The 23,455-nt window shown below is 39.1% G+C and overlaps 3 protein-coding genes across 9 annotated transcripts in view; 1 reads left to right on the top strand and 2 right to left on the bottom strand.

The window, feature by feature from the left end:
- Positions 1 to 348: 348 nt before the first annotated feature.
- gpr37l1a (G protein-coupled receptor 37 like 1a) lies at positions 349 to 7,561 on the bottom strand. Its single transcript, XM_044023084.1, has 2 exons — positions 6,754 to 7,561; positions 349 to 2,489 (listed from the first exon to the last, which is right to left on the bottom strand). Exons 1-2 carry the CDS (start codon positions 7,396 to 7,398, stop codon positions 1,461 to 1,463), a joined length of 1,674 nt encoding a protein of 557 aa, XP_043879019.1. The 5' UTR covers positions 7,399 to 7,561; the 3' UTR covers positions 349 to 1,460.
- A 741-nt stretch (positions 7,562 to 8,302) lies between these two features.
- Positions 8,303 to 17,286, bottom strand: nol8 (nucleolar protein 8). 4 transcript variants are annotated; one of them, XM_044023963.1, is made up of 18 exons: positions 17,214 to 17,286; positions 15,849 to 16,017; positions 15,455 to 15,517; positions 14,877 to 14,955; positions 14,593 to 14,749; positions 14,078 to 14,379; positions 13,690 to 13,952; positions 12,291 to 13,555; positions 11,815 to 12,018; positions 11,505 to 11,630; positions 11,202 to 11,295; positions 10,908 to 11,046; positions 10,727 to 10,807; positions 9,774 to 10,072; positions 9,539 to 9,683; positions 9,315 to 9,376; positions 9,023 to 9,105; positions 8,303 to 8,610 (listed from the first exon to the last, which is right to left on the bottom strand). In XM_044023963.1, the coding sequence occupies exons 2-18, from the start codon at positions 15,967 to 15,969 to the stop codon at positions 8,551 to 8,553; spliced, it is 3,543 nt and encodes a 1,180-aa protein (XP_043879898.1). In that variant the 5' UTR covers positions 15,970 to 16,017; positions 17,214 to 17,286; the 3' UTR covers positions 8,303 to 8,550. The 4 variants fall into 4 exon arrangements, with proteins under 4 accessions (XP_043879898.1, XP_043879901.1, XP_043879899.1 ...); XM_044023966.1 differs by having other exon boundaries at positions 17,069 to 17,232; XM_044023964.1 differs by having other exon boundaries at positions 16,287 to 17,232.
- Positions 17,287 to 17,668: 382 nt separating this feature from the next.
- The window catches only part of LOC122768175 (centromere protein P), a 67,901-nt gene continuing 62,114 nt past the window's right edge, over positions 17,669 to 23,455 (top strand). For 2 of the 4 annotated variants that reach the window (XM_044023972.1, XM_044023974.1), the window contains exons 1-5: positions 17,669 to 17,721; positions 18,252 to 18,397; positions 18,968 to 19,122; positions 19,320 to 19,408; positions 20,417 to 20,505. In XM_044023972.1, coding sequence (XP_043879907.1) covers positions 18,252 to 18,397; positions 18,968 to 19,122; positions 19,320 to 19,408; positions 20,417 to 20,505 — 479 coding nt within the window. In that variant the 5' untranslated portion in view covers positions 17,669 to 17,721. Of the gene's footprint in view, positions 17,722 to 18,056; positions 18,130 to 18,251; positions 18,398 to 18,967; positions 19,123 to 19,319; positions 19,409 to 20,416; positions 20,506 to 23,455 lie in introns of those variants that run through there. The other 2 variants (XM_044023975.1, XM_044023973.1) reach the window with 2 other exon arrangements.

Consider the following 23,455-nt stretch of genomic DNA (forward strand, 5'->3'; position numbering starts at 1 on the left):
ATTTAAATATTTCTAATTCAGTTGTAATTACTGTAGTTTAGTGGGTCTAAAGTGCATTTGTTGGTAGTCGTTTTCTGATGTTACCACGTTCTCCGTTACCTTGTGTTTATAATGTACATCGGAGCTCATTGGAGTTAAAAATTGCTGGTCTTTCTAAAGGATTGCTTGAGAATATTGTGATTCACATTTCTTAATGTATAATTTTGGTCAAAACAACTTATCATAAATTCATATTTATCTAAGTTCCATCTACCAGACAGACTGCGAGAGGTGAATACGGGGCTCTGAAAATGATGCATTTGGATCACTTCATAAATTGTACGTATAAATAATAACACAGAGAACTTGTAAAAGACAATGCAAAACTTTCTTGAAGAAAATACAAACTTTACTAAACCAAATGTAATTAAACAAGTAAAAAAGTCACACAAAATTCTGATCATTTATCGTGTGTTTTTAACCCGCTGACTACACAGTTTACAATTACAACACTGTGTAATTGAAGAATACAAGAGCCAGCAGCAGCAAGAGAGATCATTTAAAAAACACACAAATATACAAAGAACCGTTCAGAAACAGCAGTTTGTCAGTTTACTGACAAAAGTCTCAGTATGTCTTCATCTTCAGTTTAACCTTGAAAACAAAATCTCCAAATCTGAAGTCATCCGGTGTCTCTCTGTCGTAAGAGCAGATACCACTGATGTACTGAATGAGTATTAGACACATATTAATAACTACAACATGTAAAACATTTTTTTTAGAATAAATGTAAAAACTAATGAGTCCTTCAATAACATGATTAAATCCATCTAAACTCTAAACTTTTAGAGCATACTCTAAACATCTAACTCTTAAGTGCTACTACATTATCAGTTCATACAGACTGAGAATAAAAGATTATAACCACTTTATTACAGCTTGGGTTTTACATTGGTAGTTTTACACATTATTTAAATCAGCTATATCAACGTTACACTTGTTAACATAAATTCTGAGATCGGAGAAGGGGATTTATATCACACACATTCAATTAGCTAATCTCGTTTACCTTTAACAAGTTCTGTGACCATCAGAATATTAGAGCCATATTTCCTGAGTGGGATATACTGTGTTTGAGATTGAGCAAAAGGGACATTGACTTTGGTTACAATAGGCAACCAAAGCAAGTCCATTTGCCTGTATCTGAACGTCTGAAGATACAATGACCTGGATGACAGGAAACATTCACATACATATTCACAATGTAGTATAACTGCTCATCTTTCTTGACCCCTGAGATTTCTTTTTAGTGACGAGATCATGCTCACAGATCTCAGCCATGAATTAACAATTAACAAAGTGCAATGTTTAAATTGCTGATAAAAAAAATGATGTTTAAAACTATCTAAATAAAAGCAAAAGTGTAATAAATCTTCAACAATCACAATCTTTTAAAATCATATGTGGGCCAGTTCTGAAATTCAGCAAGGTGTTCCAATCGCTACTGAAGAGTCTTTGGCCCTGTCACAAAGCACAGGTTCTGCCTCCAACACGCTCTTCATCATCTCCTCCTTACTGGATGGAGACAGGGAAGACGGAGAGAGCGAGGTGGGTGAGGAGAGGGTAGAGGTGGCGGCAGCCGACGCTGAAGAGGATGAGGAGGAGCTGCTATCAGGGACACATTCTTCACAGCAGCAGCAGCAGCAGTCCATGAAGGCCTGACCCAGAGAGCGACACAAGCACAGCAGCAGCACTGGCGTCGCAGAGCAACGCACAAACAACAGGAACTGTCCAATCAAACCAAGTGCCGGTACAATGAGAGCTGGCAGCACCGAGGATGTCGGGACAGAGATGTACGCCAGGGTGATGTTACAAATGCTCTCCGGCAGGTTGCATGTGATGTACAAGATGGTGAGCGCCATCACGGTGGAGCGCAGCCTATGCTCCCTCACATGCTGCTTTTTCTTTTTCGAGGAGGAAGTCGAAGAGGAGGAGGAGGAGGAGCATCTGCTGGTCACCTTATCACCCTCAGGTTTCTGCAGCAGACGCTGGGCTAACACTTGTCTCGTTACCAAGTCACAAGCCAGGGTGAAGAGAAGTGGCAAACAGATGTAGCACCCGAAGAACCACCACATGCGGGCCTCGTGGTAGGTCAGCACCAGAGAGTAGATGTTCTCTGGGAGCTCCACAGACGGCTCCCGGACACAGATATCCACTTTAAACACCTCAGTTCGGGTTCTGAATGCTGTTATAAGTGACCCCCGCAACTGGCTCTGCTGCAGGTCAGTGGGGAGCATTGGAAGGCTCACAGTTTCTTGGAGGAGTTGCCACAGAAGCAGCTCGGGGGCAGCCAGCAGCATGGAGCCCACCCAGATGACAGCCAGCTTGGATAGGATGGACTGACATGGCTCCACCTTCGATGACTGCAGGGGCGCAGGGCTGGTGGCTGCGTGGAAACGATCGATACTCAGTGCACAGAGACTGAATGTAGCAACACCCAGAGACGTCACCTGAGAAATGACAGGGATGGACATTCAGGACTAACCACATCAGATAATGCTTCAACTGTGATGCTGATAAATCATGTTTTCCTCTGTGCTTTTTTTTTTTATTGATTCCAGTCTGAGCTAATATGACACTCAGCATCAGTATTGGTCCCATACTAGGAGAAAGAGTATAATCAGAGATGATCCATAAACCCTGAATATGACATAAATGCTTCACAAAACAAAGGCAACATGCTGTGAAGGCTGCAACTGTCTCGTTATAGTAGGTACTGTATGTGGTAAATGCATCAGCACTTAATGTCTAAGCTAAGCTAAGAGGTAAAATACTATATTAGACTGATGTTATAAATGTACCAGACACAAAAAAGTGGCATTGTGCCATCACTAACCCAGACTAGACTGTAAAAACTGAGCAGAGGAGGGTGTCCAAGGTTTTCCTCTGCCTTGTTATACTCAGCAAATTAGTCACAATAACAGCCATGAGACCCGGGTTGCTTTATTTAACCTTTTGAATACAGACATCGGGAAACAAAAGGAGTCACAGAGGAAACAGAGAGCAATTATGTTGTAACAAGTTTCAGCCTGCAGACTGGGGGACAATTACTGGTGCCTGGAGCACATTAAAGTCTGTGGTCTTGGCTGAAAACACTGTGTCTTTAAAGCCACTTGTCCTCCTTCTGTGAGTGCGTAATGACTTTGAACAGTTAAAACACAACTCAAGATAATTAACACCAAGCCCCCATTAGCATGAAAATAGTTGAACGAACAGAGTGGCACAGTGGCAGCTGGCAGTCTGACCTGCTTTACACACAACTCAATTCAACGCCCAACGAGTACAAACTGCTGAAAAGTGTTAAAAAAACCTAAATGCTTAGTAAGAAATTAATTAGCATGAAAATAGGTAGAGCAACAAAGAAAGAGGAAGCCGGCAATCTCATTTTAACGACTGCCTCTTGCAAGCTGTTTTTACAACTTAGTAAAATTTTGAGCTGCATTTTTGATTTGTGCATAAAAACATCTGAAGGGAAACTAGGGAAATTAGTTTTGAAATATTGCATTAAAGTTTTTATGTATGAAGGGGGAAGAGAAGTTGTTTTGATTGATAAAAGCTGGATATTGTTGAATGATAGGCATTTACAAATTGTGACTGAAACGTTTCTCCCACTTCAGCATTTAGCTGCACTGGACAGGAGCAAAATATGATTATCGATACACCATACATCGATAATTTAATTAATAAATGAAGGCACTCTAAAGTAAACAGTCCCTGCCAGTTTCACTCACCTGGCATCATTACTTCATGTCTCCTCGCGGTGGAGCTGCTCAAATGAATGAGGGAAAGTTACATGGCCAAAGAAGGAGGAGTTTACAGCGGGATAATGGTGGAGACGTTCCACGTTCAATACATAGACTTTATGCACTTTGTTCTCTATGTTGAGATTAAACAGAGAAATCCTGCACTTTTAACTTTTCACGGACGTTTATTTTAGTTTTCCTCAGTTCAACAGATATTGTGCCGTATCGCTGCTTCTGTGATAATATATCGATTATCACAGAATCGTTGTATGGTGATATTATTCGTATTGTGAGGTACCTTGTGATTCCTAAAGTACACCATGTATGGACTGATGAGAAAACATCATCATTAATGGGCATTTTCTTTGACTGAATTGTTTAAAATTTGTTTAAAATGTGTGAGACTTTTCAGTGGAGGGATGCTAGAGGGATGCAATGTCAAAATAAAGGCTTCATCAGACTCCACTGTTGAGAGGCAAGCTTGATCCAATTTTCCTAAATGTCTGCCATGCATTTGAAACTAAAATGTGCAAAATATACAGTATATTATTGGAGGGAAGTAAATGATTACTTAGTAGTTGCTGTGGAGACGCTACATTGTCAACTGGCAGTTAAAGCAATCACAATGATAAACTGATTGATTTCTAATGACATTCATGCAATAGACCAGGGTTTCTCAACCACTGTCCTGCATGTTTTCCTGCTCCAACACACCTGATTCAAATGTCAGCTAATCAGTAAACACTGCAGAAGCCTGATAACGACCCGTTTATTTGAATCAGGTGTGTTGGAGCAGGGAAACTTGTTAGAGAGAGGTTAGTTAGTAGTGAGAATTTTCCCTGTAGAAAAAAAGACCCACTAAATAAAGAGTTAAAAATAAGTGGACAGCCAACAAAACAAAGAGTGTGGTCACCTTTTTAAAGGAGTGTAATGGTTTGAATTATTGGTAGTATTTTTTTAAAATGTATTTATTCCTGCAGGTTGCTGTGCTGCTTCTGACATTTAACTTCTGTATAGACAGGTATAAGCTTCAAAAGAAATGCACTTCTTGGGATCAAAATATATGTCTATATGCATGTCTGAATCTGAATATTAAATAATATAAATGCCAAATATTCTCAAGTTTCAGCTTTTGTTATTTCTGATTTAGGGTTTATATTTTGCAATTAATGTTGGATTGAATGTGACTGATGATTAATAATCGAGTACTTACTAACTTCTTACCTGATTACTCAGTTTGATTTTAAATAATTAAAACAAACTATCTGTTTCTTCAGCTTCATAAATGTGAATATTATCTTATTTATCTTGCTCCAGATAAATAAATCATTAAAACTGTGGACAAAACAAGTCATTTGAGAACATCATCATTTCAAGGTTCAACATTTTAAAAAATAATCACCAGATTAAACAAAAAATCATCATTAGTTGCAGCCTAGTTCAGTATCATCTTCAAGTGTCTTGGATTAAACAAGCCACTACCGTCGGGCTTCCTGGATTGAGGCGTTTTATTTTATTTTATTTTATTTTATTATGTTGTGACATTAGGTGACCACTGGCTTTAAACACTGTATCCAGGATTGCCAGGTCTGGCATGAACACTGACCTTGTTTTTTGAATAAGGAGACATGAAAGCCAAACTCTGTTGAAGAGCAGAAACAGTTTGTCTGTCTCCCATATGAGAATGTGTCATTTGGGCTTTGTCGGATCATGTTATCAAAACAGAATTGTTATTGGTCTCTTGCAATGCCGAGATTTACGGTGGAGTTGTTTCATCTGTGTGTTTAAATGAAGATTACAGCTGCGAATAACTATGCGCCTCTATTTCATAGTGTGGCTCTGTGAGCTGGAGAAGAAGAGCCGCTTCATGATGTCCTGATGGTTCACTACTGACAAGTGAAGAGCCAAACAGCCCATAACAGCACATCTGTTCAAAGTGAAGACTGAGGACAAGAGGAACAACACGACACAATCAGGCCATTCATCACAGGCCTGCACATGTTGTTATGAACTGGAAAACTCAACAATGAGCCAATCATGAAGGTGTAAAAGCAGCTTTGACAGTGTGTCTGCTAATGGTGGCAAATCTGATTAAGAACAACTTGTAAAAATAACACCTTTCGCCTAAATACTGTCCTGAAATAGCTTAGAGTTTACAGGTAAAAATTATGAAACACTTTATAGCTGTTTAATTCACTTAAAGAGTGACGAAATAAATGTTAAAATAAAAGTAAAGAAGCAGTACTTACGTGGTAACACTGTGTAAATCCTCATAAAACTGTTACCTACAGTTTTTAGTTAATTATTTAAAATTGCAATGAATTTTCAAAAATATATTTATTGGTGATTTGTTAATACTGTGTGTTTTGTTATATAGAATTTTCACAATTACAACCTATAATGATTGAAACAACTGGAACCTGTATTCAGCATCTATACAAGTAGTATAATATCATATTAACCACAGTAATGATCAATTCTAAGTAGATATTAGTGTTTATCCGTGTGTTTTTCTTTCATGTGTCTTTGTGAGTGATATTAGCCTCTGGGGTTGTTCAGGGCATTTTGAGGTCATGTGCATGTATGATGATTTTTCATCTTCTTAGATAGATTTATAGATTAATAATGATATTTATAATGAAACATGTATTTACAGAGCGCCTTTGAAAACCACATTACTATAATGTTAGAATAAATCTAAAATGTAATCGAAAACGTAACTCAAGTTTAAAACTATACTAATAGTAATAATAAAATACACATAGTAGGGCAGAAATTATACAAGGAATTTAAAATTTGGTATACAATAAAAGAAGAAATTTAACAGATGGAACCAAGTTTTTCTGCCTGCATTTACCTACCAGACCTGAATTTCTACTAATATTTTGAGTCTCTGAAGCAGGGCCCCCCTGAGACCTGAACTCTAAGTGATCCACCCCTGACCACCTGCGCCCGTTCAAACTTTCCTCACCTCCAGATATGGCACGAGCCGACAGGACAGGTCTCCTAGCAACCTCCTCAATGTGAGCTCGTGGAAGACGACCACGGGCAGGCAGAAGAAGAGCACGAGGAAGTCCCAGAAAGCCAGTCCCGCGAGGATGCAGTTCCACGCGCTCTTCAGGTAGAAATTGTGCCAAACAATGCACATGAGCGCGAGGTTCCCCACGATACCTGCGGCGAATAGCACGAGCGCGAGCAGCATGACGGCGTAAGCCCAGTATGCTCCGTCGGTGACCGGGAACAGTGGGTTGAGGAACCCGGAGCCCCGACCCGCCGACACGTTACTCGTCGGGGCTGAGGTGTAACGGTCGTCCCGTGGTGTGGTGAAGAAACTGTCTGGTTCGTCGTGGCGACGTTGTTGCCCATAGCTGCTCGGAAAGTGTGGGTCTCTTTTCCTGTTCCCTCCTTTGGCTCCACGCCTCAGAACGTGAGATTTCCAACGTTCAACAGGGTCTGGTGAAGTTTTCTCCAGAAAGGGAGATTCATCCATCTCTGCAGCCGGCGTGCCCCCATCCTCCTCCCGCGTGGACCCGAGCTGAATCCCTGTGTCTGAGGAAACGCTGCGGAGCTCCGCTGTCCGCAGAGAGAGAAGCAGGAGGAACACAACCGGGCTCATTTTTTTTTGTTTTTACTATTTATCTAATTGTCACTGTGTTATCTGTGTGTTTCACAGACATGTACGGCAGCAAACATCTGACTCCGGATAAAACACCTGTCCACAAAACTATCTGGTTCACTCTGGTCCTGATGCAGAAGTTTGGAGCACTCACAGCACTTGTTTTTCCCACCAGCATCAAGAACGCAACACGGAGCTTCCGGTTACGCATTTCAAAATAAAATCAGCGGAAGAAAAAAAGAGAGATGTGTGTGACAAAACCAGCGTAATGGCCAATAAAAAAACAGTAGACCTGAAAATAGTTTTTTAATATGCAGTCCCTGGAGACAACACCTCAAAAGTAGCACAATAACGTGGAAAAAATGCCAGACCTGGCAATCCTGGATACAGTTTTAAATCTAGATACCATTTTGGTTTTTGTCAACAGTATGTTTGATGAAAAACACAAATGATAACTCCAGTTGGGGAATAGAAACATATGTGTGGACTATTTGAGACAATTAACTAAAACAATAACTGAAAGTGATGCAGTAAAATAATGAACTATAAAAAATGTTTGTAATTTGTAACTGTTTAATACTTCTAATATTTGTCCATTACTTGAAAGTAATAATTAGCTGAAAAAGCAGCCTTCAAAAATTAACATTATTATCTTTTATAAAGGCAGGGTTTACTGTGTTTAAACTTACTTAGTATCTTAGGGCTTTCAAACAGAACTCATGCATCATATATATATACATTTTTTTTATATATATATATATATATATATACACATATATATATATATTCATATATATACACATATATATATATATATATATATAAATAAACAAAAAAGCAACTAAGTGACACCAACTCTTCTCATCAAACCAACTGTCATGAGACAAAAAACAACAAATCAAAGTCACCAAATATCTACAATTTAATGACGCACTGTATCTCCACTGGAGGTCCAAAACATTATTAAATTACAAAATATATCTCAGGATTTAATAAAATAAAAAATAAATCTGATATTTTTGATGATCTCAACGTTTCACCGACATTTGGTCTCTCTCCTGTTCAAAGTCTGTGGCACAAAATATTACCAAGAGTGAGAAGAAAATCTGTCACTTGGACCAAACGGACATGTCCCTTCATGTCCCTTCATCCTCAGCTCTTCAGGGAGGCCTTCAGTTTTCTGCGGGCATCCTTGTGTTTCTTACGGTACTCCTGAGGAAACACACATATGAGATGAAATAAAAAAATAATAATAATAATCAAATACTGTACATCTGGATTTTATCTAGATTGTTTTTTTTGAATATCTGGCTGCCAAAAAAACAAAACAAAAACAATCTGAATTTAAAGATCCTGTAAAGCAAATTCAGGAGTTCACACATTATAGAAAATAGTGGCTAAGAAACAGGAAACTTCCTCATGGCTGTACACACAAATCCAACTTGAAATAACGATGCACAGTCTGCTTATAAAGATCTGATTTTATCGCCATTTAAGGCTGATATCTAGTTTAGTTTGCAATAATGCTGTCCTCCTCCACAAATCCACACTTGTCAGCACCGTAAAGGAGACAAGACAAGGTAAACATAGTGAACAACACTTTTACAGATCTTCTGATGTTTACCTGTCTGAGTTCGCTCCTCCTTTCCTCCCACTGCTCCCTCTGCTCCTCCAGCTGAGAAGGACGACAGAATAACCTTGGGCCCTCTGATGGACGTAAGACGAGAAGAGAGCAAGCACAAAAAAGTTAAAGAAACAATGCAACATTTCAGGAAGTCTTGTTCTCTCTCACACAAACACATCAACACGGCTTCCTGTTGCCATCATTCTACAACATTTCATCACATAAATCTTCATCTTAATAAAACATTTATGGCGCTTAAATGTATTGGTGGGTTCTCCACACTACCCCCTACCTGTCAGCCTGCTGTCTTCTGGGAAAAAGAAGAAGAGACTGGTCTTTGATGGAGTTGCCTCTCTGTGAACAGGAACATAGAAATCACCTTCAGATGATGCTGATTTAAACTGAAATGCATTATGGAACAACTATCTGGTTTATAACAATCATAGGTCAGGTTTGAAATAAACTGAGGCTTTAATACAAACAAAAATGCAAGGTAGGTAGCAGGAGTTTTCTTACTCTGTGGTTTTAGGTGTAGCACTGCTTTGCTCCTCATCCTCCTCCTGCCCCTCCTCATCGTCATCCTCTTCTGAACTGCTGTCTTGGAAACGTGGGTCCTGTTGCCATGACACCTTCGGAGCTTGGATGGTCTCCACCTTGTACTCTGTTATTAGAGTGACAAAGGTATTAACAAAAACTATGGGAAAACTACATTTCCTCTGAGATAGTTTAAGATAAACATTTTGAGGCTAACCTGTCTCTCTAGTTTCTGTTTCTGCGTCCTCTCCAAAGAAGGAGAATTTAAACCCAGACTCCTGTTTCTCTGCACTGAGATCAGCTGGGACATGAATCACAGGCAGAATCGGCTCTTCATTATTTCCTCTTTTTTCCTCCTCTTCTTGATCCCAGCTCGGGTTTTCTTCTTCTTCTGTGACATTATCCTTTGTCTGACCAAAGACAGCCTTCAGGTCACCAGAGACATCGTAATAAATCTCTTTAGTGACCTCCGGAAGCTTCTGAGCCTCCTCCCTTTTCTTCCTCCTGGCAGACTTGCTGTAAAGACAACAGATCACAATAATGGGTAGACTGGATTTTGATTGAATGTCTATTGTAATGATTTTCTGTACGAAGAAGTTGAACAAGACAAAAATAACTGGATGAAATATAGAATGGTATATTTATGTTGGAAAAATAGTCTGTTAATACAAGATGTTCGTATGTGGTGTTCCACAAGGCTCAGTCCCGGGTCCATATCATTCTCTCAATGCAGTTATTTGTCAAATAGTCAAAAACGTATAATTCGAATTAATGGATTAGATTGATTTCATAGACAGAGAGACCATTCTGGATGCAATAATCAAAAATGAATGAATGAAAAATTTAAAAGTACAAATACAATTGGAAACACTAAGAATTGCACTTCTTATCAATTGCATTTACTTGCCAAATCTGGAGAACTGACACACTGAAACATTTTCTAGAAATGCAGTGTCTGACTAAAATAACGAGCCATTCAGATAAATGAAACTAGGAATTTGTTCATTTTAACAAGTTGTCGATAAGACCCAATCAATAGCCTAAGTGCAAGAATTCATTGTTGGTTTGTCTCTTTTCCTGGGATTTAGCTGAGAAGTGAGGTCAGTATTTGTGCTGATACCAATACAAATACAACTGATTGGTGAATTTAAACAGTGTTCATGTTCATACCTCTCCTTAGTTTCTTCTGGTTTGGTCTCAAATGCAGCATGTTCTTCTCTGCTAGGGTCATAGTGCAGTGCTGAGACGTCTCTGCAACCACACACACATTTAAATTAAATCATTAGTTTTATATTGAATGCAACTTATTGAAAGGTCCGTCATCCAGACTCTGTGCATCTGTGTGGCAGACCTAAAAGTCTTGGCTTTGACAGTGGTCTTGCTGCTGCAGGTTTGTTGGACGCTGCCGAGGACGCTCTGCAGAATAGACAGGTTCTTCTTCCTCTCCTCCTCCAGAGTCTCGTCTTCATCTGCCATGTTCTTCGTCCTCTCTGAATTACCAACAAACAATAATACCAATAATAATATTTGCTGATGGGTTTATAATGTGACACGAATCAGCTAATTACTGTTACAAAGTCATAAAAACACCAGATTCCTGAAAATATATTACCAAACAATTCAGTTGATCATTCCAGACCCTCACCTGACTCTTCCTCTTTGCCCTCGTCATCTTCCAAGAAGCGAGAATCCATCCGAAAACGCTCGTCTGTTCCAAAGCGAGACTGCAGCTCCATCAGCTGGATAACAAACCACAAATATTATGAGTGTTTTACAGTTATTTATTTTTATCTATGCATTTATTTATCTGATCTTAAAGCTTTTTCTTTAAGGTCAATTCTTAAAAATATGTGAGCACTATCAGCTCTAATATGATGTGACTGTGGGTATAAAATATAAGAGAATATAAAAGAAAGTTGTTAAGGAAGCTTTGAACTTGTTCTCTCACCTTTTGACCTGCTCGACCTTCAAACTGTGGCCTGATGTCAAACCTGCTATCGTCTTCCTCTCCATCACCATCCTCCTCATCGTCACTACCACCAAACAACCGAGAGGCCGACCGCTTCCGTTGAACCTGAACACAGTTAAACCACAACTGCTTAAACTATAATAAAGAAAAAAACACTAAGATTCATCGTGACGAGTGTATTCTCTAGTCTCTTTAAAAATGTTTAAATATAATGTGTTATGATGAATGAATAATAAAACATAACTTTTAAACAGACTAAATGCTATCAGACTGATAACCTGTGACTCACATTCTCTTTCACTGTGTTGTTTTCATCAGCAGATTCCTCATCGCCCGTGGCCTCATCTTCTGATTGGCTGTCGTGGAACATGGTCTTCTTCGACACCGTGACCTCTGGGGAAATCTGCTGCTTACTTTCATCCTCACCATCCTGCTCTTCTTCATCATCAGAGCCAAAGACTATGCGTTTCCCTGTTCCTGGATTCGGGGTATCCTAACAAATATTAATGTTAATCATTAATAACACAACTAATGTTGCTCCACATGTGCAGAATAGATGTCAAGCAAACATGGGATTGTTTACTAAAAAAAGTTAAAAAAACTATAGCCCAGTTATGTTCATTCATTTATAATATCTTAAAAATGAATGAATTAATGAATCAATCATTTTTAAGCATATTAAAAGGGAAAAATCAACAGTCTAATCTCTAAACTTAAGATCAAATACACTTTGAGTTTTATTGTAATCTTAATATCAACACTCACTAGGTTGGCTAAAGCTCCCTGGATGAGCCGCTTGTGTTCTTCAGCCTCTTTCTGTCTCTGCTGGATGGCAGCTAGCCTCCTCATATTGGCCTTCCTCTGCAGCTCCGCCTCCTCCTTAGCTCCTAAAGTTACTCGGGAAGGAGCCTTCTCCTCCTCCTCGTCCTCCTCGTCCTCGTCACTGATGGACTCACTGTGAAGAGCAGCGGGAGTTGCCAATTTTCCAACATCTTCAACAGTGATAACCTTGTCCTTGTCTTCCTCAGAGGAGGAGCTGGAGGTCTCCACTTCTTCCTCATCATCATCACTGCTAGAAGAGGAACTAGTCTCAGCATTCTCAGTGTTTATATGAGCTTTATTTGGAACCATTTTAGCAGCAGGATTGTCCTCGACCTCGACCTCCTCCTCCTCCTCACTGCTTGTGTTGTCCACTTGGGGAGCTTCAGAGTCAAGCTTGTGTTTTTTGATCACACTTATTTTTGCCTCCTCATTTTCCTCCTCTTTCAGTCTCTGGTTGTTGTCAATTGTTTCGAATCCATGGTTCAGTGTATTTGTCCCCAAAAATGCAGGTAGTTGTATTAACATCACATCTTTTCTTTTCCTCTTTTTCTTCTTCTTTTTGTCATCATCACTGCTGTCATCCTCCATGATGGAGGCAAGGATCTCCTCTGGCATGATGCCTTTCTTGGTCGGTTGTTTTGCAGAGCCAGCTATAAGGCCAGTTTCTTTTTCAGGGCCAGGGCTGACATTGCTGGTAACTGCTGGTTCGGATGTTGGTTGAGATTGTTCAGCTAGTCTCTGTAGATCGGTGAAGGAAATCTCCAGACGGGTGACATTAGAAAACATTGTGTCATAATCAGAGTCTGAAGACGAATCAGCCGAGTCTAATTCTTCATTTTCATCAACCTCATCATGGTCTGACTCTGAAGAAGAGGAATGGACTGCCGTCTTCTCACTGTGTTTGCCAGAACTGCCGCTTTGTTTTTGAGAGTTCTGTTTACCAGAATCTCTTCTCTGCTGTGTGCAGGAACGTTTCCTTAAATCCTCCTCTTCCGCCTCCTCTGCTCCAACCTTACTTTGCTTCCTCGTCTTTTTCTTTCCGTGTGTGTTGTTTTCTGAATGCGGTTTGTCAGTGGGCAGCACCTGTTTCTTCTTCAATGGAGTCTCAGAAGGAGGTGGAGGAGGAGGTGGTGGTACTATCTTGGAGGCAAAAAGTTCATCTGTGTCAGCAGAATCATAGTCGTCCTCGTCCTCATTATCTGGCCTACCTGGAATCACAAAGCAAACTTATCCATGCACAGCTTGTCACAAGAGAGAAGCTGCTACTTTGAATCTGTGTGTGTGAAAGGGGTTTGTTCAAAAGAACAGAATTTTACAAGTACTAAAAAAAACCATCCATTACCTTTTTGCTTTTTACAGGAACGTTCCAGCTTCCCCAGGTAGTCAAATCCCACCACTTCTAGATTATCCTCCACTTCCTGATACCGTGCATCATGGGAGGTGTTCTGAGCCGCTACCATCCTGCGGATCTCCTCATCTGAATCATCACTATCGATTAAAGATGCAAACTTCCTCAGATCCGGTCTGTGCTTGGAGTGCAGTTCAAACCCATTGGTGAAGGGCTGCTTCTCAGTGTGATTGATGGATTTGACGGTCGGCTCTAATCTGAGAGGAAAGAACAAGGAAGAAACGAGATGACGATAGTGTGGATCTCAGAGGTCACTGAAACAAAAGTTTTGAGATTGAAGAAAAAAGTGGGAATTGGAACATTTATGTGGAAAAACAGTTACCTGGCTCTGCTCACAGCATTATGGGAGCTGATCATATCTGTCCGACTCTTTTTTGGTCTTGGTGGTGGTTTATAGGGAGGAAACTCGCCTCGCCTCTTTTTGCTGATGTCATCATCCCCTCCCTGAACCTCCCATGTGAGCTGAGTGACAGGTGTGGATGAGTCCGTGGTGGTTTTGTCCAGCTTGCGGATGTTGTGGCTGTATTTAGATGGGTCGTACTTCAGGGTTCGAGCTTTGTTGCCTTTCTTACACCTGAGCTGCAGGGTGGGAAGGACTCGTCCAAATTTACTGACGACCCAGTCCTGAAACCAGAGCATTCCGAGATGGTCAACACCCCCACAGTCATACATGATGATGTGTGTCCCATAAAGACATTATAAATAGTAAAGATATTTAAATTAATTATGTGGATGCCCTCTCATATATGTATATCATATATAAATATATACCACCTTCTGTATTCATGTCTCAATACAGGTGTTCTGATGGGGACAGGAGGCAGTTGATAAGCTCACCTTGTGTCCTGGTACTTCAGTCCCTGGCACTGCAGCCTTCATGGTGAAATTGTCCACACCAGCTTTGCTCAGGGAGTCCAGCAGCTTCTGTCTCTTGTCCTCAGCTGCAGGCTGCTGGAGACACTGCTCCATCGCCGCCTGCCGCTCCTGAGCGAGTCTAACATATAAACAGTACAGCTCTTTTTTTTTTACTGTATACACAGTACTGTATATATATCTATACAGTAGTATTAAACAAATAATAAGCATATTAGTTTAAAATGAAACACTGAAGGCGACTTTACCTGTGCAAGAAACTCTCCTTCGCTGCTTCAATCTGCAGAGTTCCTCCTTTCCATTTGGATTTGTTCAGCACTGTCATACCTGAAGAGAAAAAAGACAGATGATACAACACAAGCTCTACATCAGTTTGGTATGAGAGGAATAATTGTTACACTGTTGGAGCACTGTAAAATGGCAGTTGTGGCTAGGTGGTAAGCTCACACAATGTCATAGATTCCTTAATTAATTTAATTTAAAAGATGTAAAAAGGACTGATATCAGTATCGTATGGTTCCCAAGATTATGATAGAGGTATTGGACATGAAAATGTGGTATGAAGCATCCCTAATTTTCATGATAAATCTGCTCAAATCCATGAACTACAAATTACATAAACAACACATCAGTAAGTTGATTTCTTTGTGTTTTTCTGATTCCGTCTCACTGCACGATACTGGCATGTCAGATGAAACAAGTGAAACTGATCTCTGAGATGTGTTATTGTTGTCACTGACATTTTATCAGCATTTTTTTCCTGATAAAAGTAAAATGAGACTTTTGACTTTGCAGTTGAGTTAATGCAGCAACTCTGTTCACTTACATTTCTTCAGGTCAGCTTCTGAAATGTCGATGTTAATGTAGCTGAAGGTTTTGTAAGGAACCCCTGTAAGAGAACAACAGCAGTCAGGGACATGGAAGAATCTCAGACCAACAGACTAAATGAACAAGGCATTTTACATTAAACAGAAACACCAGAGCCAATACTGGAGAAAAATAAAAATAAAAATGGTTCTGCTTAGTTTGAGAACAGTACTTATTTTCAATTTAACAACCAATCACAAAGGATAATGATATTATAATACATTCATATAATATAATAAATATATGATGTTATTTATATTCATAGAGAACATTTGTTTTATTTCAGTTTCCTTGACTAATGTGTTAACGATTATACTGACTCAAATGGTGTTGTTCTGTTTGAAATTACTCACCTTCCTCATCTTTCCTGGTCCTGAGCTCAACATCGTGCACGTCTCCAAACTTCCCAAAGCGATCTTTCAGATCCTTCTGGGTGACTGAGTGGCTCAACCCACCAACGTACAGCCGGCGCATCACTTCGAATCAACGAGGCAACACTCTCACTTCACTGACAGCAAACACCTATGAATCAGTTATCGTTATTATTCTAATAAACAAAGAAATTAACATGTATTCACCAATAGTCCTGTGTAATATATTGACATCATGCTATTAACATGGCTTATGTTTAGTATCAACACTCTCTGAGATGAATGAGTGACAGCTTTAGGATTTTTTAAATAATATTCATAGAAGTTTAAATTGGCTCTCATTTTCGGTCATCATTGAACTTATACTTCAAACATTTGCAACTTATGTAAACACTTGCTAAAATAAATACTTAAACTTACATTGATTGGTGTTGAAACCGGGACTTGGTTAGCATAGATAAGCAGACAGTTGAATGTTATCCTTTACTCTAATGTTTACTTTTGAGTCTTATTTATAAATTATCAGAATTTAGCTCACTTGTTTGATGACAACTACTCTATGTGCCTTGAATTGCCCCCTCGGGAAAAAAAACGTTTTTGAAATTTAACTGTAATTGAATTACCTTGGCCGAAGAGATTATGCTTTATGATATTAGATGTCTGTTGTGAAGCAGATATAGTGGAGGGTATTGACATTGTGGGGAAACTGAGCAGCTTTAGCAGAGTGTTGCACTCTTCCTCTAATATTTTGAGTTAATAACTGCAGTTCATCTATCATACTGAGTAGTTTAGTAGTGTGCACAACTAAAGGAATCTACATTTCTAATCCATCACATAACACAATCAGGGAGACATTTGATCAATTCCAAATTCATTCTTCATTAAGATGAACTCAAACATGCAGCCAAAGCCACAGAGTACAGTGACATATCAATTATACAGTCTGGGATAACAGAAGTCACTGAGCAAGACAAAGGTTCAAGATATTTAAAACAACTAAACCGTCTCTTGATCTGTTAATCTGCACCTTAATTTACTCTAAACATTTTTAAAGATATTTATGGAAATACTCGCTATTTGTATTATTTAAATAAATAAAAGCGGGCTGAATATTACGCATCCTTTGCAATACAGTTCAATTACTGCTATCTCCACGAGCACAGGTTTAAACTAAAAATTAACATGGGAAGAAGCGGATTTACTCTGGGCGTTTCACACGATCGCATCCACACTCCAAGCGAGCTTACACCTCCATTTAAATCGGCTCATATAGCTAAACTGACAGACATATCACAAACGAACAAGCAATTAAATTTGTATCGACAGAGGAAACCAACAAATGTTTACCACACATGTATCCAGCTGGTGTTACCGTTATTCCTTCCGTACGCCTTTCCACAGAAAGAAGGGTTCCGCTGTGGAGAAGTCGTAATGGTGATGATTTAAAAAAAAAAAAAAAATCTATTGTATATAAACAATTATAAACTCAGAAGTTACACATTTACCAGTACGTGTGCGGACTTATGGGCTTTTCTAAATGAAAAGACGAATATTGTCATTTCGAATTTGCTAAAAAGGATAGACCTTGTTGTCGCTCAAAATGGGGGCTCTCAAAATGTACCATATCGAGTAGTTTTTCATTTGTACTCTATAAACTATAATGAATCGATAATATGTACATCGAAAATAAAAACGTACACGAATTTAGAGTAATTATACATACATATGGGCTCACTATCTCCCCAAACTTCCGAAACACATTTTGCTCGCCCCACGGAATTGTAATAAGTGGTAGCGCCCAGCGGGCGCGCGACGTTACAAACTGTTTTGATTGTCGGAAGCAGGATTCGTTGAGGTGAGCAAAAGTTGTTTAGTTCTTTAACAAAACACAGTAACAGCTCCTCATACGCGTATATTTTGCAGTTTGACGTATCATTGTGTCGTAGACAAATGCGGTAATTTGAACATTTACGCTGTTTACGGCCAACGTAGAGTGAGCTCAGCTAGTCGGGTTTGGTGCCTCTGTGATTAACACTGTTATTAACTATAGTTAATAAATAAACTCCCCACAGATTATGTCATCATAGAACTTAGGAGGTTTTAGATGTTTCCCTGCTCCAACACACCTGACTCGTGGTGAGCTCATCAACAACCTCTGCAAAAAGCCTGATAACGACCCATTCGTTTCAGTCAGGTGTTCAGGACTGAGAAAGTCTGCCATAGGAGAAACCCCTTGATATGACTTCAACGAAAACACAGAAATGTATACAAACTACATATTTTTGAGTAATTTGCACAAAAAAGATATGAAATAAACTATCACAGCCAAACAGTTGTCTCACTGTGTATGCTATTTATATATTTATATATGTGTATGACGAGAAGATGAATGAGGAGAACACTGAGGAGGTGAAAGTGCTGGAGGCTCAGATTGAACAACTCCAGGCTGAAGTTGCACAATTACAGCGTCAGCAGCAGAACAACCACAAGGACATGACATTCAACTTTAGTGGACAAATGCAGGAGGCCTTGTGAGTAGCATATTATTTATGAGTCTTTCTCCCCTTCTTTTGTTTTCAGTCTGCAGTAATTCTCTGTATAGTAAAACCTTCAAATGTTAACTGTCCTCTCAAAATGACTTACTTTAGACATTTTGATGCTCTCTAGTGCAGTGTTTCCCAACACTGGTCCTCAGGGAACATTGCCCTGCATGTTTTTGATGTTGCACTGCTCCAACTCACCTGATTCAAATGGTCAGCTTGTCACCAAGCTCTGCAGAAGCCTGATAACGAGCTGTTCATCTGAATCAGCTGTGTTGGGAAACACTGATCTAGTGCATGGAGCAGTTCAGTGAGTGTTCAAATTATCTTTGGTGCACTGGTCAAAGTGGATGGTTAGTTAGTCACTTAATCTGTCTGTTCTGGGAGTAAATGTGCCAAGAGCAACATGCCCATGGGAGTCAGAGGGGCACAATTGCATTTGCTGTGTAAACAGCATTCGTGATGAAACGTAATGAAACAATATCACTCGTAGACCTTTGGATATAGAGGTATGTAAGTAAGTAGGAAATGTGTTGTGATATTTTGCCTTTGTCTCCACAGGTTATATTTGTGTGGACAGAGTGTGGTAAGAACGAAGGAGGAGGTTGTATCCAGACTGGAGGAAGAGGTGAAGGAGATGGAGGAGGACCTGAAGAGACAAACACAGATGAATGGCATCAACCTCAACAGCTGCACCACAAAAACTCTGCAAAGCGGTACAAGAACACTTTAGAACAACTTTAATTTTTTTGTGACATTTTATAGATTTTTTTTAAAAATGTTCATGTAGAAGGAAAACATTCATCATGTTTGCTGGATGTAAACATAGTAGTTGTTGGCAAGAAAATACCACAGCTATTCATTTGGTACCTCTTAATGTACTGAAACCGTTATGATGTGTGTTGTCTACCAGGTGACAGCCAGTTAATCCAGAAATTCTGCGTATCTGGCTACTGCTCTGAACTGAACTTCCTGGTTGAATTCCAGCTCACTGAGTTCAAGGTGAATCTAAAGTCGATTTATTATTGAAGAAGTTTGCTGAAGAGGTGGAGCACGTCACTGTCAAACCACATTGTTCCTGTGACACACTGTGTTACCCATTTCACAAATGGGTGCTGATCCTGTGTTTAGCCAATAGAGGGTGACGGAGAACCAGCCATGTTCAGTGGTTTACTGGTTTGGTAGCTACAGCGCAGGGCAGGAATGATTTTGGCCTAAGTCACACTGATGGAACTTTTCACTGTCTGGTCTCATGTGTCATTCAATCAGTTAAAGGTGGGTTTTTTTATATTCCTACTAAGTGAAAGTTCAGATTGGAAACATTTTTACATGTCACCCTTAAAACAACAGTTACAATCAGAATATCTATGGGATCTTTGGCCATCCTTTTTATTCTAGTCATATAATACTATATATTAAAACATCAATAATTTGAGCAAAAAAAGAGAAATCAGCTAGGAGTGTGAAGTCGAATAGATTAGAATGGAATATATACTATACATATAATATATAAGAGTCAACAGTCAACAGCGTCAACATGTTATTATAATGTTGAAACTGGGACTTGGTTAGCATAGATAAGCAGACAGCTTCTGTTGAAAGTTAAAATACATCTCCCAGCACCTACAAGATACAGTAAATTAAAACATTTTTTTTCTTTTTTCTGGATACCTATCTCCTAATGATGCAGCACTGGGTTTCTTGCTCATCTCATTCTTTAAAACATTCCTTTTTAGTAAAAACATTACACTTCACCACAGAGCTGCTCCTTGTTTATCTTTCAGTCAAAATCACTTAAAGCTAATAGGTTTGGTCTGTGTGTTTATTCTTAAGTTGGCCAGTGTGTTGGCTAAACCATGAGCGTTCACATACAGTAAAAGCATACTGCTGAAAAATAATAGATGATTTGTGTTAACAGTGTTTAATATCAGTGGATATGCCAGTAAAGAAACTTTTCACACTGACTTTGTTTTGTTTGTAAATCTAGTAACTAATGTGCTTTTTCTGCAGCAGAATCAAAGATGTCAGAGGGAAATCAGTGATCTGAATGTGGTGATGGATGCCACTGACCTGAAGAGCTTCAACGGCTTCCTCTTGAAGTAAGATCAAACACTGTAGACTGATGTGAAGCTGATCTTCTTCCATAAAAAGGTGTTTATCATAGAGTGAGGAAAGGTACCATGATTGTTTAAATATGAACACAAGATAATGACACTTACACATAAAGGTTTGTATTGTTAATAGAACAACATCTGCATGTTCAGTCCGTCTCTTTTATACTGGACATTATTCCTGTCAGTATGAAGCAGTCTGTTTAGTTGAACTCAAGTGTTTATTAAACGTCTTGTCGTCCAGCTGAACCTCGTCACTCACACATCATTTTTACTGTGTTGATCTCACAAACATCTCTTGCAGCACACATGTTGACTACACAGGTGTAGCTCATTATACTCCCAAGGGCTGAGTTACAATTTGGTGTGCAGGATTACTGGCACACATACCTGTAAATGGAGTGAAGCCATTCACACCTGTTCTCCTGCTTTGACTGTTAAAAATCGCAGAACTGCATCTGGTCTGATGTTTAGTCACTTAAATTTAAGGCTGTGATCAGTGTTTCTACCTTCCAGGTGCTTTTTATGCTGCAGGGAAAAAAGTTAATTGTTATCAAAGCCAGTGTGGTGCCATGAAAATCCAACTGCTTTAGCCACACAGCCCTGAGCCCCCAGAGTTTATGACTGTTCAAGTAACTAAGAGCAATTCTGCCTGTTGCTTAATAACTCGTAATATTTAATGTTGTTGATTTTAAATCCAGATGTTTGGGTCTTTAAAATCTGAAAATACAGCCTTGATGCTGAAATAAAAGATGTTTGCATTTTGCCACTAGGGATTGGAGAAGATATGTTTTTTTTATTAGTAGTATTGTTGTGCATCATCATAAAATAGAGTTCTCACTTAATTGATATTGGTGAATTTCAATCATGGGGATAATCTAGAATGGTGAAAATCATATTCTTTATTGACTTGAAAGTGCCGTCTGTCTTACCAATGCGTAGTACTAGTGATTTCATTTGAAGAGCCACAATGGGAGCATGCATCTCCCCAGTCATTCCAGGACATTATAGTTCTAGTTTGCTTGTTCCTATTTAAGATGTTCACCAAAACATATGTATCCTTAGTGCAATGTAAAGAAAACATCATGTCAGCATATTTCACTGTGTTTCAAAGCCATTTTAAAGTTTTTATCCATTACCTTTGTAGTATTCAGAATTAAAAACATTTCATTAGAATAATTCAGATGTCAAAGATTCATATTCCTCCATGTCTATTTATCATTGCCACAGCTGTCACCTCCAGCAGCCTTCATCTATTTTATCAACATTGATATTGTTTTAATGACCTTAACTGACAACATAGTGTTGAAGTCTACAACAATGTGTGTCAATGTAGATGGGATCACCTTATTTGCCCCTGACTTGTATAACATCAATTTGATGCATTTTCTCAGTTGTAAATGTGTTGTATGTTTTATGTTGTGTGTGTGCCCAGGTGCATATTCTTTCCTTGTAAACACAGTTTGGCAGAAAATGTATGCTCTGTCAATGGTCCACAATAGCAGAGCAGAAGTCTGATGTGCTCAATATCTGAGGCCAAACCACATCTGGATTGTATGGTCCAGTCAGCAGAATCTGGCAAGTAACAGACGGAAAAATACTGAAGATAATGATTCTGACACACTGCTGCATTCTCCCTCTCTCTCATTGTGTGTGTATGTGCTTGTGTTTTTGAGAAAGAGAGAGAGAGACGGAGAGTGAATTAAAGTTAAGCAGTTCATATCGGACTGAATCTATCTAAAGTTGAGCTGCTCAAAACTGTAGAACACTGACAATGGCAATTATTTTATGTAGGAGACATTTTCTCTGTGCTCATGTCTTTCTGAAGTAGTTTGAGTAGTTTGTGTAATGAAAACATGTTAGTTCAGCATCAGGCCTCTTGTCAATGTTATATAGGAAACATCGGGCCAGACAACTGAAATGTGGACAGACTGGACACCGACTTTGGCTGTGTTTGCCATCAGTCAGACTCGTTGTAGTTACAAAATCCAAGAAACAACATACTTGAATCCTTAAAAGGTGCTTTATTGAAAGACCAATATCTGAGACCTTGTTGGGCGCAAACTTAACAGTTGTCACAAGCCAGGCATACTTTTAGGAGTGAGCCGATCTCATACGTTGTATTGTTTTTGGTCAAAATCATTGGATTTGATATTGAACAAGAGATAAAGTAAAATCAGATAAGATCCGTAAACCTTATATATCATGTAAATGCTTCACTAAGCACAGGCTGTAAAGATATGTGCGCCATGGCACAGGTTTACCACGCAGGTGGTCACAAGCATCAGCACAAATGTGGCACAAAAGATTTAGTTTGATTTCAGATTTAAAAAACTAATTGCTCTATTGGACTAATTAATATTCATATCAGTTGATACTCATGGTTGTGATGGGGGCTGTCATGAGTATGGAAATAGATCAAAAATAAAAGCATTTAAATCCAACAAGATGTTTAAGTTAATTAGTGTTCAAGTCTGTAATGACACTGAAGTTAGCATCCAGATTTGCAGCTTCCCGCTCAGCAGTTAAAGGGAAATTTAAGGGAAACGTAACTAACGATGATTGTGTCCCTAATTTTGTGATATGAATGGTTTTATAAATGTCTTATTGTGTTACACAATACAGTAAGGCTTTGCGTTGTAGTCCTGATTGTAGTTCCTGATATGAATTCATCCCTCCAGCAACAAACGTTGCCTGCGGGTCCCCATCACTCTGTCTTTGACGCTCGCTTTGAGTGTGTTCTTTGAGTCTGCTGTCCCTCGGGATCTTTGGTGATCTAGTAAAACGGTCTACCATTGGCTTGTCCACCGACATTGGCTGTTTCTGCATCCTGGCACACAACAGCTATCCAGAATAACTGGAGTTGAACTGTCAGCAGTGGGCCATAGAATAGCACTTGATGAAGATGATATTTTACTTTAGTAATCATCTCAATTAT

Source organism: Solea senegalensis, linkage group LG4, assembly GCF_019176455.1.
Source record: "Solea senegalensis isolate Sse05_10M linkage group LG4, IFAPA_SoseM_1, whole genome shotgun sequence".
NCBI lineage: Eukaryota > Metazoa > Chordata > Actinopteri > Pleuronectiformes > Soleidae > Solea > Solea senegalensis.

Excerpts from the sequence above, each read along its gene's own strand:
- gpr37l1a (XM_044023084.1), bottom strand. The coding sequence starts at position 7,398 with ATGAGCCCGGTTGTGTTCCTCCTGCTTCTCTCTCTGCGGACAGCGGAG. Across the intron at positions 2,490-6,753 it reads GGCTCGTGCCATATCTGGAG|GTGACGTCTCTGGGTGTTGC; the intron begins GTGAGGAAAGTT and ends GTCATTTCTCAG.
- nol8 (XM_044023963.1), bottom strand. The coding sequence starts at position 15,969 with ATGCGCCGGCTGTACGTTGGTGGGTTGAGCCACTCAGTCACCCAGAAG. Across the intron at positions 15,518-15,848 it reads GACCAGGAAAGATGAGGAAG|GGGTTCCTTACAAAACCTTC; the intron begins GTGAGTAATTTC and ends GTTCTCTTACAG. Across the intron at positions 10,073-10,726 it reads CCAGAAGAAACTAAGGAGAG|CAAGTCTGCCAGGAGGAAGA; the intron begins GTATGAACATGA and ends TTGTCTTTACAG.